The 15,269-nt window shown below is 37.3% G+C and overlaps 1 protein-coding gene across 3 annotated transcripts in view; it reads right to left on the minus strand.

The window, feature by feature from the left end:
• Positions 1–2,061: 2,061 nt before the first annotated feature.
• Positions 2,062–15,269, minus strand: part of LOC134225334 (transcription initiation factor IIA subunit 1) — a 36,818-nt gene continuing 23,610 nt past the window's right edge. For all 3 annotated transcript variants that reach the window (XM_062705310.1, XM_062705308.1, XM_062705309.1), the window contains 4 exons: positions 11,436–11,958; positions 11,163–11,381; positions 2,986–3,230; positions 2,062–2,923 (listed from right to left, as the gene is read on the minus strand). In XM_062705310.1, the coding sequence (XP_062561294.1) occupies positions 2,816–2,923; positions 2,986–3,230; positions 11,163–11,381; positions 11,436–11,958 (1,095 nt within the window). In that variant the 3' untranslated portion in view covers positions 2,062–2,815. The remainder of the gene's footprint in view (positions 2,924–2,985; positions 3,231–11,162; positions 11,382–11,435; positions 11,959–15,269) is intronic.

Consider the following 15,269-nt stretch of genomic DNA (forward strand, 5'->3'; position numbering starts at 1 on the left):
CTTTTCCACTATTACAATTAAATATCACTTCAGTTTCGTTTCGGCAACATTGCCCGTTTTCAAAGTAATTATTTTTCTGTAATTGTTTTTAAGTTACTTCGACACAAAAAGTCAAATAAAACATAAACCCTTTTCAAATGTTGGTCCACAATTATGTTAGATTATGCTAAATTGCTTCCCAAACAAATTTTTATACGTCCAAAATGTGTCGTTGGATGATGATAGGCTGCTGAACCTAAAATTGGTGCTGTAGGCAAAAAACACGCTGATAAATTTTCACTCAATATGGACATGAAAAAGTTTTGTTAGAAAAACTTTTTTCCTTAAATATGTCACAGGAACATTATTCCCAGAAAAGTTAGATAATTAAAATACCTATCTGCAGAAAAAATTTCATCGATTTCTGAGATGAGGTTTTTTTGTAATATCGATTTTAATTTTTAAAACTAATTTTTTTCAGTGTAGAAATCGGTATTTTATTTTTTGGATATTTTTCTAAAAAACTTCTGGGAATTTCACGACAGTCCGCCATACAACACTTTTTTGTAGGTCTTGTCATTTTAGAGTTACATCGATTTATAAAAAATCCATGAAAAAAAATTAGGCCCTCATCAAATGTTACTCTTGACAATTTTTGAAAAACTAAGTATGCAGGGTGGCTTAGAAATACCATATCTTTATGCCCACCAAGTTTCATTCGATTCTGAGATGGTGCTGCCAGCCCCATAGAAGGGTTGGCGCGAAATTCGTCAGTGGCAACTATATTGCCACCAACAAATTATATTGTTTTCTATTTATTAACAAGAGCACTACTTATTATTTCTCATGTAGTGGCTTTATTTGCTTCCTAGTAACACCCCAGATGAATTTGAACCATCAAAAAATTGAAATGTCAATTTGAGAACAGTTTTTCTACAGATCATAAGTTTCGAGTGGAAAAAGGATTTTCAGTTATAATTCGTTAAAAAAACGACAAAGATATATTTTTTCCCGTTGGTATTAATTATTTTGAATCTCCTGTGTTAGATTATTACGTGATTGGCGTGAAAAAAGCTTTGCCTTTCTGTACCCTTGGGACCCTTGGAAACAAAAGCGCAAAAAAAATTGTTTTCACTTATATTGCGTTTTCCGACTAGGACTCTTCACCAGAAAATGTAATGTGCCTTGATTTGACTGGTTTTACACAAGGATGTTAACGATCATTTAGTAATTTAGTCATTTAGAAGTTTGTCAATAACTCATTCCAGAAGCTGAATTTTAAAATTTGTTGTATGGTGGACTTCTAGTGCGATGGTTTTTCTAGAACTATGCCTAACAATTCGTTGTTCGAATTCCACTAGTAACGGAGTTATAACACTAGTTGCAGTAACTTAAACTAAATGATTGGAATTTTGTTATCATTTAGTCTAAGTTACTGAAACTATAGCTATAACTCCGTTATTAGTGGAATTATTTTGAAATTCAGCTTCTGGAATGAGTTATTGACAAACTACTAAATGATCGAACGCAATTTACTGAATGATCGTTAACATCCTTGGTTTTACATAAAACCTAATTTTTAAAAATCTTATTTATTTTCGTTGTTGCCTGTTTTCCCGCTTGCCGGGCAGTGGCAACTATATTGCCACCAATGTTGTCCCGCTTGCCGGGCAGTGGCAACTATTGCCACCAATGTTGTCCCGCTTGACGGGCAGTGGCAACTATATTGCCACCAATTTTTCAATGTTTAATGTATAACAAACATACATTTGAGTTTTACCATGTCAACATTGTGTCCTATTGTTGTTTTTGTTAATTTATTGTTTAGATTCGTCTGCCTTATAAAGGGTTAAAAAAGATCCATGGTTCATCAGCTCAATGTAAGGAAGCGAATCTTTCGAACAGCTCCTGAGCGGAGCGCCCATCTCTACTCGTAACTGGTTGGAGGCGAGGTTGTATTTTATCACCGCTAACGTTTTTCATCGTGATCGACGAAATTTTGGTAGGTGCCATTGACCAAGAATCAAACCGCGGGCTGGTATAACCTCTAGGGAGTTTCGGATGATAATTGGAACTGCAGAGTGGGGATTGAAATTGCTTATAATTCTACATATTTACTTTGATTAACTTCTCAAGTGTAACAATGTCGATATGTCCGTACAAATCAAGTTTGATGCTGTACTTTCAAATCATCCAAAGTAGCCTGAAAATTTAGATAAACGATATTTTTGAGATACACAACTTGTCGAGTTGGTATTTATATAGGTAGTAGTATGCAAGACCCATCATTATTCCAATCGGTCATTTTTTGTTTGTTTTCAATTTGACTCGTTTTTGTCTATCCTAGAGGACAACCAACTCATAACTAGTGAAAGGGGCAATTTAAACCTATTTTGTTTTCGGTGTGGATTTTAACTTAGAAAGTGCATAATCTATCAACATTTTTTACACAAAATTGTATTTACTAGAATGCTTTCTATGTATAGATTTGCTACGCAACTAAAAAAGTTAGTAACTAAGTTGTGAACTTTGTAGCGAAATAGGGAAATCTTCAGGCATTTTCGTAAGGCTTCTTTATTACTTTCGACATTGGGATTTGTCGCGGGAAAATTGTGATCATTAATGATACTGGGCTAAATACATAAGTTAAATCAAGTATTAGAACGAGGGTGTCCCGTCGTTCAACCATTATAAAGACCCGCTAAAACATTCGCCTTATTCCATATCGCTTTCGCCAGTAACAACCACCCAACCATGTTGGAATGATTGGATACCAACACAAGTTTTACACATCTTGAGCTTAAACAACAGTGATTTGTCTTTTTTTCGCTGTCATCTACCACTCGGCATCGCCGTTGGATTTTTGGAATACGTAATCTTTACCGGTAATGTTCATAATACCGTCTTTCAGATAAAACTTCCATTTATTCCTGGATCTCGTAATCTGTAGAAAATAATTCATTAATTCGACATGGCTAAAATATATATTCATCTTTTTAAACCTACCTTATCATACTGACAAACAACCACATTATCCGTATCAAATAAATCAGAAGCATCCTCGTCGGTCACATCATCCTCGCTGTTCAACGGTTCTTCCTCTGCGCCTCCTTCTCCATCTAAGTCTTCGTCATCTTCTTTGTCCAGGTCGTCTTCATCGTCGTCTCCAATATTATCGTCACTGATATCGCTGGCTTCTTCGTCCGATGTTTCGACTGCACCATCAACCTGGTGCCTGATTTCGATCAAAACTGTAACGGAAGAACACACTATTAACCCTCTAATGCCCAAGCCCGCCTTTCAAAATGAACGAAACCATCCTTGTTAGCAAGTATTTATCTTTCCCGCCACGTTGTGTGAAATATAAAAACAATAGAAACCCACTTCCCGAATCTGTTAGATAGGGGCTATTATCGACATTTTCAATAACCTAGAAGTATTTCTGTTTTTAAATACCGTGAGCGTGCCTTATTCTGCGCGGCTCCTAATTCGGCGCACTTTGACACTAAAACATTTTTTTAAATTTTATTTACTGCTATTTTTATATTTACTTACATGTCATCAAAAAGTTGGGAATTTATTGATGTCATGGGCAGATAATACAGCAATAAATTAGCGCTAATACCGGGAATATTAGGAAAACAAAATCTGTAATATCAAAAAATGTCAAAAAATGGCCTCCATTAGCAGCAGCGCTAAAACGCACAAGAAAATTTTTTTCTCGAATTTAAGCAAAAAAGATTTGGACTCATTTTTTTAAAAGCGAAGTGCAAAGGCAGATTATTTGTTGATTCAGTATTATGAAAATAGGCTATCAGAGTGTAATCTCTATCTTATAGAAAGTAATTTATGTTGCGCAGAATATGGCACAAAATTTACTTTCTGTTACTAATTGTGCGCGCGGAATGGAAAGGTACAATAAGACTGGCTTGTCAATTTAAATTTAACGTTGGGGCTGTTTTGGCAAGGAAACATTTTCCGAAATGCTGGAATAAAACAAGAAGAGCAAAAAAAAAATGCAAAGATAGATTATCCGGAAAGAAATTGGCTTTGCGCACCCCAGCTCCACTATTTTTTTTTTTTAATTCGAGGTGTCTAATTAAAATGTATATATCACGTGACTAGCACGAACAATTTTCCCTGAAAAATCGACACAATTCCCCACTCGGAGATTTTCTAGGCCGGACTGGCATTCCGACATTTGAAAAAATAGCACTTTTGGCAATATCAGCATTTATGTAGGGCTGGTCTTATTGTTCGCGTTGGATTACATTTATTTACATTCCATATAATATTTATGTTTAATATCCGTTTCGATCGGAATAAAAAACTGCCTTTTCATCAATCGCGAACACAATAACCTATCTGGAAAGTTGTTTAACGAAAAAAAAAATGGATCGTCGAAAGCAACTTGTGGCAACGGCGAGCAATCAGATAATGGTATTGAAAAATGGGTTGTCCGACATTTCGCGGTAAAACATTCCGCGGTAAACCATTTCACGGTGTACCATTTCGCGGTCTGTTGGCGGTAATCTGTTTCGCGGTTTATACAATTTGGCGGTATTCCGTTTAGCGGTATATATTATTTCGCGGTTTGCAATTTCGCGGTGCTCCGTTTCGCGGTATTCAAGCTTAGCTTATCTTTTTAACTTTTTTTTTTGTATTTTTAAGTTTGCCAATCTTTTCTACCAACTATTAATTTTCTCTTCTTTATATGGCCGTTTATTTCATTGCGTTTCCCTTTCAAGTATTTTTCTCTTTTCTTTTACGCATTATTTGATGTTATCTCCAAAATACATATACAGTAGCCGTTCGATAACTGCAAAATGTTTACTTTTCAGTTAACGAATGCCGTTCGATAACTGCAACGCATTCTAGACGTCAAACGGTTGTCAATCGACGTCAGATGCAATAAAAGTGCATCTAAATGTGCAGCGCAATGCAGCTGTCATTGAGTTTGACATCAGTTTGAAGTTTAGCGGTCCGATAACTGCAAAACTGTTGCAACTATCGAATTGCAGTTAAAAAGCATTGCAGTTAAATGACTTGCAGTTATCGAACGTCTACTGTACATGATTGTCAATATTGTGTGAACTTTGTCATCAAGATACACTATATCATATGTCATATGGTAAAGGTCTTAATACCTTAAAAGGCTATGGTATTCTGGTAGAACTCAGAAGATGGAATGACTGAAAATTATGCATAAGGCCAAATGTATCTTCCTTTAATGTTAGCCAGTATTAGGCTAAATATCATGTGCTGTCTTCTTCAAATGTTCGCATTTGCCCGGTAAAAACAATATGTGTTGTTTCGTCTTACTTTTTTTTTTTTTTTTTTTTTTTATTATTATTTGCTAATTATCTAATACATGCATTCATCTCTTAGACTAGGTGTTCCGTGTTTTCTTAACACTATCATCCTTATTTGCTATGTTACTTTTTAGTTTAGTTTGCCTCTGGCAGTTAGAATTTTTCCTCTGGTTGAATTGAACCATGTAGGAATTACAATGTTTTCAACTTAAACTAAACTTAACCTATTTTATACTAAGGGTTCAAGGAGTTAATCGTTACAATAGAAGATTGCAACGATTTTTGTCTAAAATTGGAAATTATTTTGTTGGACATTTGTTGCAATGTCTCAATATTAGAAATTCTATGAAGTTCATTGGTACTATACCACGGAGGCAACTTCAGAATCATTTTCAAAATTTTATTTTGAATCCTCTGGAGTGCCTTCTTTCTGGTATTGCAGCAACTAGTCCATATTGGCACAGCATACAACATGGCTGTTTTAAAATTTTATCTTTTTTCTGTTCATAAGTGGATATAGACACTTAATATATTTGTTACATTTGACTTGAAGGCCTTCAATGTGATTTTTAAAAGTTAATTTTTGGTCTAGCAGAAGTCCTAAATATTTAGCTTCGCTAGACTAATTGATTGGAACCCCATTCATAGTGATAATATGTCTACTAGAAGGTTTCAAATAAGAAACTCTCGGCTTATGTGGGAAAATTATAAGCTGAGTTTTGGAAGCATTCGGGGAAATTTTCCATTTTGCAAGTAAGTGGAGAAAATATCCAAACTTTTTTGCAATCTACTACAAATGACACGAAGGCTTCGCCCTTTGGCTGAAAGGCCCGTGTCATCTGCAAACAAAGATTTTTGACACCCTGGTGGTAAATCAGGTAAGTCAGAAGTAAAAATGTTATACAATATGGGCCACAGTATGCTGCCTTGGGGGACACCAGCCCTTACAGGTAATCTATCAGATTTAGTATTCTGGTAGTTTACCTGCAGTGAGCGATCTGATAAATAATTTTGGATCAGTTTAATGATGTACAGAGGAAAATTAAAATTCATCAATTTTACAATCAAACCTTCATGCCAAACACTGTCAAATGCTTTCTCTATATCAAGAAGAGCAACTCCAGTCGAATATCCTTCAGATTTGTTGAGCCGAATTAAGTTCGTAACTCTTAATAACTGATGGGTGGTTGAATGCCCATGGCGGAAACCAAATTGCTCATCAGCAAAAATAGAATTGTCATTAATATGAACCATCATTCTATTTAAAATATTTTTTTCAAACAGTTTGCTTATTGAAGAAAGCAAACTGATTGGGCGATAACTAGAAGCCTCAGCTGGATTTTTGTCCGGCTTCAAAATAGGAACAACTTTGGCGTTTTTCCATTTATCTGGGAAGTATGCCAATTGAAAACATTTGTTAAATAAATTAACCAAAAAGGATAAAGAGCTCTCAGGAAGTTTTTTGATAAGTATGTAGAAAATACCATCATCACCAGGGGCTTTCATATTTTTAAATTTTCTAGTAATAGATCTCACTTCATCCAAATTAGTTCCCAACGAAGGGTCAAAAACATTCTCTTGATTGAGAATGTCTTCGAAGCTCCGTGTAACCTGATCCTCAATTGGACTAGTGAGACCTAGACTAAAATTATGGGCACTCTCGAACTGCTGAGCAAGTTTTTGAGCCTTTTCGCCATTTGTTAATAAAATTTTATTTCCCTCTTTAAGCGCTGGAATTGGCTTTTGAGGTTTTTTAAGAATTTTTGTTAATTTCCAAAAGGGTTTCGAACTGGGATCCAACTTTGAGACATTATTCTCAAAGTTGGTATTTCTCAGAATAGCGAAACGTTTTTTAATTTCATATTGCAAATCTCGCCAAATAACTTTCAACGCGGGATCGCGAGTTCTTTGGTATTGCCTTCTTCTCACATTTTTAAGACGGATCAGTAGCTGAAGATCGTCGTCAATAATAATGGAGTTGAATTTAATTTCACATTTAGGAATTGCAATGCCTCTGGCTTCGACAATTAAATTTGTCAAAGATGCGAGAGCATTATCAATATCACTTTTGGTATCGAGAGGAATATCAACATCAAAATTCCTATCGATATACGTTTTATATAAATCCCAATCAGCTCTATGATAATTAAAAGTAGAGCTGATTGGATTATAAATGGCTTCTTGTGAGATTTCAAATGTCACAGGAAGATGATCAGAGTCAAAGTCAGCATGAGTTACCAATTGGCCACACAGCTGACTTGAATCCGTTAAAACTAAATTAATTGTAGAAGGATTTCGACTGGAAGAAAAACAAGTTGGTCTATTGGGATATTGAATAGTATAATATCCCGCAGAACAATCTTCAAATAAAATTTTACCATTGGAATTGCTTTGAGCATTATTCCATGAACGGTGTTTGGCATTGAAGTCACCAATTACGAAGAATTTTGATTTGTTGCGAGTCAGAATTTGAAGATCAGCTTTCAACAAATTCTTTTGCTGCCCATTGCATTGAAAAGGCAAGTAGGCTGCAATGAAGGAAAATTGTCCAAAATTTGTTTCAACAGAAACTCCCAAGGTTTCAAAAACTTTGGTTTCAAACGAAGAAAATAATTTATGTTTGATACGTCTATTAATGACAATGGCGACCCCACCACAGGCGCTGTCAAGACGATCATTTCTGTAGATAAAATAGTTTGGATTTCTTTTAATGGAGAGTCCTGGTTTTAAATACGTTTCAGTTATAATGGCAATATGCACATTATGAACTGAAAGGAAGTTGAATAATTCATCTTCCTTACCCTTTAGAGAGCGGGCATTCCAATTTAGAACTTTCACACAATTATTTGGATCCATTGAAACGGAGTCCGATAACAATTTTTGTGTGTACTTTATACCAACCTGAACAGCTTCAGGAATGGTATTTGCTTTGAACATTGCATCAATCATGTGATGCAATTGTTCAGTTAAAAAATCAAAATCGGAAGCAGTCATGCTACCTGAATCGGCAACATGACCGTTATTTTCCGTTGGGACATGGGTATAAACCTCATTTTGAGAAGAGATATTTTGTCTACCAGCAGCGATGTTTGCATACGTAGGTACATTGGAAAAATTGGAATTTACTGAAGTGCTTGCTACCCGTTGACGAGCGGCAAAATTTGTTTGTGAATTGCGGTGGGTATGAATTGCTCGACCGGTAACCGGTTTCGAAATTTGAGCGTTTGAAAAATTTCTACCCGTCGAATCTGGGATCCGATTGGAATTTCCCGTCATCAATTTTGCACGGGAATTCAAAACTTTTTTGCGTGAAGGGCATTCCCAGAAATTGGATTTATGATTGCCCCCACAATTAGCACATTTAAATTTATTGGAATCTTCTCTCACAGGACATGCGTCCTTGGCGTGAGAGGTTCCACCACAAATCATGCATTTAGCATCCATGTGACAATGTTTGGTTCCATGACCCCACTTTTGGCACTTACGGCACTGGGTGGGGTTTTGGAAATTTCCCCAGGCCTGCGGAAATGTTCCCATGTAACACGGACATGAGACATAATACAGGCCTTTTCCAAACTTTTCATATTATTTAGTTCACTTTTGTTAAAATGAACTAAATAAAATTCTTGAGAAATGCCCCTCTGGGAAGTACCAGAATGGGATTTTTTTTCACCTTAATTACTTGGACTGGTGAAAATCCAAGTAATTGAGAAATTTCAATTTTAATCTCATCCAGTGATTTGTCATCACTGGGGAGACCTTTCAAGACAACTTTGAACAATCGCTCAGTTTTGTCGTCGTATGTGAAGAATTTATGGCGCTTCTCAGTTAAATACTGAAGAAGACGTTTGCGATCGTCAAAGGATCCCGGCAAAACGCGGCAGTCACCCTTCCTAGCAATCTGAAATGAAACCTTGATCCCCTGAAGGTTACTCAAAATCTCATTCCTAAAGCCAGAAAACTCGGCAACAGATACCACAATCGGCGGAATCCTTTGCTTTTTCGCATGAATCGAATCACCTGGGCTAGATTCGATTTGCTCAATATCATCATTAATCAAATCGAACTGATTGCTCAGTTCGATAGGAGAAAAATTATTTCCGACATTAGAGTTTGAAGTAATATCTGAATTCTCCAGCTTCCTTCTATTTTTCCGCGCTTTGGCAGGACGGTCTTGAAACCTTGTTTCTTAGAAGGAAGTGGAGAATTCAAAGACTCCTTCCTCTTGTTTTTATTAATACTCATTGCTGAGCGTGGAGACGTGACCTTCTAAGAGGTTTTTTCCCAGAACGGTGTCCCTGCAGGATTACCACCGCTTGTCGGAATTTTACTTCCGCAAACGGGTCCAACGTAAAACGAAGGCACGGGTCCTTGCAAAGATCGTAACGGGATCAGTGGGTACAAATTGCGCTGAGAAGCACTGTTGAAATTAAAATAGCTTCGGGTAGTATTAAAAACTTCCTTCCGCAAAGAGAGAAAGAACCGCACAGCACGAAAGCACGATGCGGTCTGATTTTCGTCTTACTTAAATGTTCGCATTTGCCCGGTATAAGGCAAATTGTGATGTTTTGCCTTCTTTAAATATTTGCATTTGCCCGGTATAAGGCAAAGCAATCCGTTATTTCGTTTTCTTTAAATGTTTGCATTGTGTTGTTTCGCATTCTTTACATACCGTCATCGGGGGTGACAATGGGTCAAATGGGGGTAAGAATGGGTCACTGTTTCAACCTCTTGTAGATTGGATTGAATACATCTGAGGGCAAGAAGATTAAAATATAAGAGACCTTTTCAAACGATTTTGCTCTTCGACCTCCTGACTGCCGGTGAAAGCGATAACCCATTCTCACCCCCAGACCCATTGTCACCCCCGGTGCGGTGGCGGTAGTCGTATTCGCAAATATGTTTTGCTTAAAACAAACAGTGTAAACTCAATGATTATTCGCTATACATAATAATTAGGTGAATTTCGAGGCTTTACAAAGCTAAAGAACACATTATTGAACTACTTGTAACATTAGTAAAATTAAACCTGCAAATTGGTTTTGACCGCGAAAAGTTTCACCGCGGAATTGTACTAACCGCGGAATGGTATACCGCCAAATAATATAAACCGCGAAATGTTATACCGCGATATGATACTGAACGCGAAATGGTAGACCGCGAACTGGTACACCGCGAAATGGTTAACCGCGGAATGTTTTACCGCGAAATGTCGTACAATCGAAAAATGAATAAGATCTTTGTGTACATACATCATACACACGTACGCGCACATACAGGCAATGCCTGTCAGGCATTATCTCAATTTATCGCAGCTGAATCGATTGGGTTTGGGTCTGATTCGCCAGGTCTTATATTAAAGTTCGTTCTTGAGCGAACGTTGTTTCGTATACTTAGCGTACAAGAACGGTAAAACGTTGTAGTCAGATAGAGTTTTGGAAACATAAATTGTACTAAAAACGTGCAAAAGTATTGAAATATTTGTCTAAATGTTCAAACCCATTTCATGAGACAAAAAATTACCCAAACTGAATTAGAATTAGGAATCATATGGTAATTTACAGATCGAATAATAATATATGTTCTTAGTCAATTTAATCAAAATTTTCACGATTCATAGTCTTCCGTGGATTATAGTTACACATCTGATACATAAAGATATTCATAAATCATTATAGTTTCTCGATAACAACAATTTTATTTCAAAATTTTCTTAAATGCGCAGAATATGGTATCTCCACGGTAATTTAGTGCTTCAAGAATTTGTTCCTTTGTTTGAACAGTAAGAATTACGAGCTTTCATAACCATATGAAAAGAATTCAAGCTGTTGGAGAAATAGTCTACCATCAATAAACATGTGTTTTACTTACTTTTCCTGCGATTTTTCTTTTTCTTCTCACGACTTGCCGCTGCTGAGTGAGACGATGTTGATGGTAACGAAACGGCTTCATTATATGTTGATTTTGGTAACAAATTATGGTTTAACACTTCGGAGAGCGCTATGATCGGAATTTGGAAGTTTTCGTCAGAAATTGTGTCCATTGGCATGTCATAGGCACCATCCATCTGTTTATGAATTTGTATTGTGTCTGGAAAAGAGTTAATTGTTATAAAAGTTTTCAAAAAAATATGAAGTTAATTACTCATTGTGTTGTTTTGCAAATATGAATTAACATGCTGCTGGAGTACGGATGAGGCAATTTGTGGCGGTAGGGGCATTATGGAGGTGATAATGGGTCCAGTGAGAACTTGCTGCAGTTGATTCTCTTGGAGCGCAGATGCCGGTACCTGGATTGTCAGTACTCTCGGTTGTGAGTTTGCTACATTTGGCAGTGCTGGTAGGGTTATCTGAATTGCGACCATTTTGTTGGGATCCAGTGCTGCCACAACTGCTGCCGGTGGTGCTGGTTGTTGGGCAGGTGGTGGATGTACTGCTGCAGGTTGTGGTATCGATGGTTGAGCCTGAGCCAGAGGCGGTGGTTGGAGTTGGTGTTGTGCCAGTATATTTGGTGGTGTTTCGTTTACAGGCTCTGGCTTGATTGCCGCTGGCGCTGCAGAAGATGGTACATTCATATTGGCTGACTTTGCCATTCCGTTCTGATTCTCCTGGTTGGCAGCGGCTGCGGCTGCAGCAGCTGCAGCTTTCGCTTTCTTGGTACCATTAGACTGAAATGTTATACAATTTATTAGAACTTCTTGAAAATTTTGAGAGAGATTTAATATTTGCAAAACTCTGGTGAACGAACGTTGATTATAATTACGAATAAAAATAGGAGGTACATCCGCGGAAAAGTTAATACTATATAATCAGGGCTGCCCAACTTATGGCCCTCGGCTCCATTTTGTGTGGCCCGCGATGTGAGCTTGAGCTTGAACATTACGACTAGGTCATCTAATCTTGCACAGGGAACCAACAGATGTTTGTTTGGTAGCCACTCTTCTTCAATGTACAAATACTGTTGATCTCATTTTGGTTAGGTAACCGTAACACTGGTGCCATTTTGAGGCTTAAGAAAAAAGCTGTAAGAATTCCAACAATTCAAAACTGAGAAATGGTTTGTCTTTATCAGTTGTTTTTAATGTTTTTATCTACCATTAATACATCTTCTATAAACACTCCTTAACCCTTTTTTACCTATGGTAGCTGTGTACTGCCGTGAATCGCACATCTGTCCCAAATGAATAGGAAACCCAGCAAATATGGGACAGATATGTGATTCACGTCAGTGTAGAGCGGCTGCATACAGCCCAGAGAGATTTGGTCTGCTCATCCAGGGAAAGTGATTGGTTTTATAAATCACATCATTCCGGGTTGGTAACGTGTCGTGGCATATGACTGACCATATACTAAGTTGTGGTCAGTAATAAACGACACGTACATAAAACAGGGATATACTACAATAGTTCTAATTAATTTAGCCCCCGTGTATTCCGAAAACATCGCATATGCAGAAGCACATGGGGAAAAAAATCCGCGGACCGAATTCCCGAGGTGTGAGGCCACCTTAAACCTCATATGATGTCACGAATTAATATAATGTGTAACTGTGAATCAAATTTCCATCGTCACAACTCTTTGTTTTCAGCTTTTTTGAATGGCTTTGGAAATGTTTCAATATTTGAAATAAAAGAGGAGGGATACCAAATATATTTATTTGGACAAATTGGAGAACTTAAAAGGAAAAGATTGAGATAATTAAAAATCAAGGAAAGTTCAAATCAAATTTAATACAAAAAATCGGTGCAATTAAAGTTGATTGCTCATGTTCCGGGTACATATAAGTAACCCGGAGTTGTAATTAATTACTATGTCTGAAACTCAACTTTGGTCAACTTGATTGAATGGGGTATTAAGGGTCTTCATAAATACATGACCTACTTTAGAAATATGTAAACTCTGAAATAGAATGGAATGAGCAAATGAGTCTACCAATTATCTCATGATGTTTGATATTACTGCACTATTTTTTACAAAGAGACAAATGTAGATTTGAAAATTTTCCCGGTGGTTATTAAATTTCCCGCATATTTCCCGACATTTTCCCGGTGATTTTCAATTCCCGGTTTTTTCCCGGTTTTCCCGGTTCGCTGGTCACCATGAGTATGGCAATGGTTGTATGGCAAACTGCGGAATGCCATTCCGCGGAGTCCGATTCCGCGGAATGCGACATATCCCGGGAAATCATTTCGCGGAATGTACATTGCGCGGAAACTGACCATTTCGCGGAATGACCCATTTCGCCGAAAATTTAATTGGGACATAATTTTTTTAGCTGATTTGCAAATGCTACCTCGTTTGTACTTTGTATGTAAGGCTGTCAAAGTTCTTCACAGTGTTTTATTTGCCGTCAAACTATGAGCCACATAAAATAATTGATATACCAAATGAATTCACCCTTCTTTAAATGCGCGTATTGGCGCGGTATAAGGAAAACTAATTATATTTGTATAACATGCACGCTAGGGTGGGTCAAATTAGTATGGGAAAAACTTTTTTCAATTTTTTTGATGGGTCGCCCGTTTATTCGGTTCTATTTGATGCCCCGCTGCTCTGGACAAAATTTCAGCCAAATCGGTCAACGTTTGAGCGGTGCTAAACTCGTTGGAAGTTTATATGCAAAAATGTATGCAGAAACATCCAAAAACAGTAAATTGCAGTTGGACGGCACAACTTACGATGAAGAACTATATGATACTCATTCAGATCTTGAAGAATTTATTACAGAAAGATTATGCGAGAAGATTAGAGTTTGCCCGGTTAAGTTATAAGCATTTCTCTGAAGTGGGGTTTGAGCAAATTTCGTTTCTTTTACCTTTGAAAAGAAATAAATTCACCCCTAACAGCACTCCAGTAAAATGCTAATATCTTTGCGCAATAAACTCTAATCTTCTCATGGTTTTCAGCATAACATTCTTTATTTAATTCTACAAGAACTGAATGAGTTTTCATGGTTCTTGATCGTAAATTGTGCCGTCCAACTGCAAATCACTGGTTTTGGATGTTTCAGCATACATTTTACCATATAAACTTCCAACGGCATCAAATCAGGGCATCAAATAGAACCGAATAAGAGGACGGCCCATCAAAAAATTTGAAAAAGTGTTTTTTGAGCCACCTAATGCACGCGTTACTTCGGTACAGTAGACGTTCGATAACTGCAAGTCATTTTACTGCAATGCTTTTTAACTGCAATTCGATAGTTGCAACAGTTTTGCAGTTATCGGACCGCTAAACTTCAAACTGATGTCAGACTCAATGACAGCTGCATTGCGCTGCACATTTAGATGCACTTTTATTGCATCTGACGTCGATTGACAACCGTTTGACATCTAGAATGCGTTGCAGTTATCGAACGGCATTCGTTAACTGAAAAGTAAACATTTTGCAGTTATCGAACGGCTACTGTATAAGGCAAACGACGAAACGGGTCGTTTTCTAAAAATTCTGTGTTTTTAAATGAAGGCATTTGGAAAAACAGAAAAGACAGAATCACCGTCTTCGATCAGAGGTCGCACAGACTGAACACTTTATATCCTAGCATGAGACAACATACAGGAGTATTCACACAACACCCAGTGGATCAGTGGAGAACTTTTCGCTTTACGAAAAGTTTTATCTTTACCGAAGCGGGAATCGAACCCATACTCCACAGCACATGCGTCTAGCTAGACGATTGATGTCGCTAACCGCATGGCTACGAAGCCCACGTGTATTGCAAATATTTGGATTGGCCTTCTTTACATACACGCGCTTTCTCGATACAAGACAAAAACTGGGTTCTGCGTTCTTTATTGCACGCATTTACCCGGGGGTACGCCGTTTGACATAAAGCCGTTTGGCATAAAATAATTTGTCATAATAGTCGTTTGCCGTCGGAGACCATTCCTCAGAACGTATTTTTCCGAGCACGCAATGGGTTGATGCAATGCGAAAGGGGAGACTATTCCTTCTTTTGAATTACGCAATAGCTCGGGAT

This window comes from Armigeres subalbatus, chromosome 3 (genome assembly GCF_024139115.2).
Source record: "Armigeres subalbatus isolate Guangzhou_Male chromosome 3, GZ_Asu_2, whole genome shotgun sequence".
Lineage (NCBI taxonomy): Eukaryota > Metazoa > Arthropoda > Insecta > Diptera > Culicidae > Armigeres > Armigeres subalbatus.